The 3,242-nt window shown below is 46.1% G+C and overlaps 1 protein-coding gene across 1 annotated transcript; it reads left to right on the top strand.

Moving 5' to 3' along the window:
* Window positions 1-331: 331 nt before the first annotated feature.
* LOC142290101 (olfactory receptor 52K1-like) lies at window positions 332-1,276 on the top strand. The gene has a single exon (XM_075334036.1). The coding sequence runs from the start codon at window positions 332-334 to the stop codon at window positions 1,274-1,276; it is 945 nt and encodes a 314-aa protein (XP_075190151.1).
* The last annotated feature ends 1,966 nt before the right edge of the window (window positions 1,277-3,242 follow it).

Below are 3,242 nucleotides of genomic sequence, written 5' to 3'. Positions count from 1 at the left end.
TTCTATGTCTTTGTGGTTAAAATAAATAAATACAATCGTGCCAGTTATGAGATCAAACTAGGAAAATATGGAAGTTGGTGCAATTTACACGTAGTGTGCCCAAATATAACGCAAGGTTTCATTTTCTTTACGACAGAGTAATCCGGTATTGTTGGCAGAAGGTCTCACTGCTCTTACAGTAAAGAATCTTCTCGCAGCTGGAATAGCCCTTGTTCCCCTCACTCGCCTTTCAGGAAGACTGAGGTTCAGAAATAGAAATGTACTTCACGGTGACAAGATAGCAAAAGGATGGAAGAACTGACATAGGACTTCAAGGGCTTGGTTCTTCCGAATGGTGGATGCTATGAACAACTCTACGGCTCGTGAATTCATCCTGCTGGGATTCCCCGGCTTCCTTCAATCTCAGCACCTCTTGTTCATCTGGTTCTTGCTCATCTATGTAGTAATCCTGGTCACCAATAGCCTGATCATCCACACGGTGCGGACGGAGAGCTCGCTGCACGCGCCCATGTACGTTCTCATCTCCATGCTGTCTGCCGTGAATATCTGCAGCACGTCCACCATCGTACCCAAGATGCTGCTTGGGTTCCTCTTCCATCAGAACCGTGTCTCGCTGGTTGAGTGTTTAGTACAGATGTTCTTTATTTACTTCACCATCATGCTGGACTGTAATATTCTGCTGATGATGGCGCTGGACCGATATATTGCCATCTGTAAGCCGCTGCGTTATCCCAGTATAATGACCAGGCAGACCTTGGTTGTCCTGACCATCGCAGCGGTGGTGCGCGGAGTTTCCATCGTAAGTCCTGTGATCATCCTCGCTTCACAGCTGGATTACTGCCACTCAAACATCATCCGGCATTTTGCGTGTGAGCACATGGCACTGCTGAGCTTGGCTTGTGGAAATGTCACCAAAAATAAACTGGTGGGGTTGAGCCTGAGAGTCTTCTCCACCGCACTTGACCTAAGCTTCCTCTGCACCTCATACGGCAGCATCATGAGGGCAGCACTGACCATCTCCACCGGTGCCCAGAGACACAAGTCCCTCCACACATGTGGGACACACGTCCTGGTCATCCTGATCGTCTACTTCTCCAGACTATCGTCGTCTATTGTCTACAGAGCGTCTCGAACAGTGTCTCAAGATACACACAACCTTCTCAGTGCCATCTACCTGCTCATTCCTGCCCTGGTCAATCCACTTATCTATGGTCTGAGGACCACCGAGATCAGACATCGCTTACTGAAAGTGGTCAAACATAGGATTGTGCCATAAAGGCCTGAAATATTTCTTCTTGAAGATTGGAAGTTATCACCTCCGGCAGGTCACGATGCTGCAGCCATCTCGGATCCCTTTATTAGGTCGGCTTATATGTGTGCATACCTTCTAGTCAAAAGTTTATCCTTTGAAATCCCAAACACAAGAGAAGTCGACCCAAGAGAGGATTACCAAGTGATTGCAAACACTTGATGAATGTCTTGCTCCGTCAGCCGATTAATCATTGAGCTCGTTTCCGTCCCCGTCCTAAACACAGCCCAGTCTCCCTTATGTCATATGATGGACCGGCACGTATAACTGCTCCCGAATATACACCGACGTATCAGCTGCAACTCCAAAACTAAATCCTCCTAGTACAGGAATCATTCTTTTGAGTATTTTTTACCATACAAATGTACTCAAAATAAGACAACCCCACGCAATTCCGTTATTATTTTAGCTTCTTTTCGGCATTCAATGTGCGATAAAAAGGTCCTGGTAACATTCAGGCCGAAACCAAAGCGGCGGAGGAGGAAACGAGTCTGAACCAAACTCTTCATCGTTGGCCCATTACAAGCCCAAAATTGCACAAGAAACCCGGTAAGCAATGGTGGCCTCTGAGGCCGAGATCCTCCCGGAATGACAAATAGGATCTGAACGCCTGAAAGAAGCAGTCACCAAGTAGTGACGAAAAGCCCCGACTAAGGCCAAATTGTGTAAGACTCACCCGGGTGGAGGAGAGAAAGGACAGAATGAAGGAAAGAAGAGTTTCTCAATAAAAGCTGGAAAGAAGAAACCACCATGAGAAGGACAGAAGGTACAAGACGTAAAGCCACCTTATCCATGCGAAGGACAACGGAGAGTTTCGATAACTCGTCTGATGGCGTGATCACTAGTGTTCAGCGAGTAGTTAGCGACTACTGTCCGCTACTCACATTGCACCCGCTACTTGTAATGGATATGCAAGTCAATGGGAAATACTAAGTAGTGAGTAAGCCATACTTTTCATGCGAGTAGCGAATAGTACAGCCTTCTGATTACTCATTACTTAGGGAGTATTTCCCAATGACTTACATTGCGCCCGCTACTTGTAACGAATATATGAGTAGCGGACAGTACTCAATAACAGCATAGTGACTACGAATAGTCAACTACTCGCTCAAAACTATTTATTAGCCACTCAAACCTATTTGAGTCAACTACTCACTCAACACTAGTGATCACTACTAAGAAAGTCGCCCTCAAAACAAAAACAGGGAATTCCTCGATTGTCTGAAAAAGACTGGTAAAGACCGGCCAATGTAATATACAGCGTGTCCACCGCCATTAACTTAAGAACAGCGGCAGCTATAGGCATAGAAGTGGTGTCTAGGTATAGTAAAGTAGCCATGCGCTACGCAATGAAAACACCTATAGCGCCACCTGGTGGAAAACAACGGAGTTAGCATTTTTATCTTGAAAACGGAACGAGATAGAGAAAAAAAGTGAATTACAAAGTTGTAGGGCATCATCAATTCAATACGACACCTTGCATACAGAAATGCTATGATTAGAAGGTGTAAAACTCCAAGGCTGCGGACTTGAAGTGAGACCTTCCTACAAGTCATTGGGTATGGTGGTTGTGTGGAGTGGCCTCCGCTCACCTGACCTGACCCCATTGGACTTCTTTCTGCAGGTGTATGCGACCCCTCCACCAACATTGCAGGACCTACGACCACGTATCACAGATGCTTGTGCAAACGTGTCACCTACCATATTGCACAACGTGCAGCAAGATACAATATGCTGTGCAGAGTCCAGATGTGCATTGCAGCCGACGGGGGCCACTAATGAGCGCCATATGCGTGACCAGCATTCAATGTTGGGGGGGCATGGGTTTCATATCATAGCATTTCCGTGCAAGGTGTCGATTCGTAGTGAATTGATGATGCCCAACAACTTTGTAATTCACTTTTTTTCTCTATCTCGTTCTGTTTGAGATAAA

This window comes from Anomaloglossus baeobatrachus, chromosome 2 (genome assembly GCF_048569485.1).
Source record: "Anomaloglossus baeobatrachus isolate aAnoBae1 chromosome 2, aAnoBae1.hap1, whole genome shotgun sequence".
NCBI lineage: Eukaryota > Metazoa > Chordata > Amphibia > Anura > Aromobatidae > Anomaloglossus > Anomaloglossus baeobatrachus.
The sequence above is the reverse complement of the archived record's forward strand: the minus strand, read 5'-3'. Positions and strand labels throughout refer to the sequence as shown.

Coding starts and splice junctions, on each gene's coding strand:
- LOC142290101 (XM_075334036.1), top strand. CDS start 332: ATGGTGGATGCTATGAACAACTCTACGGCTCGTGAATTCATCCTGCTG.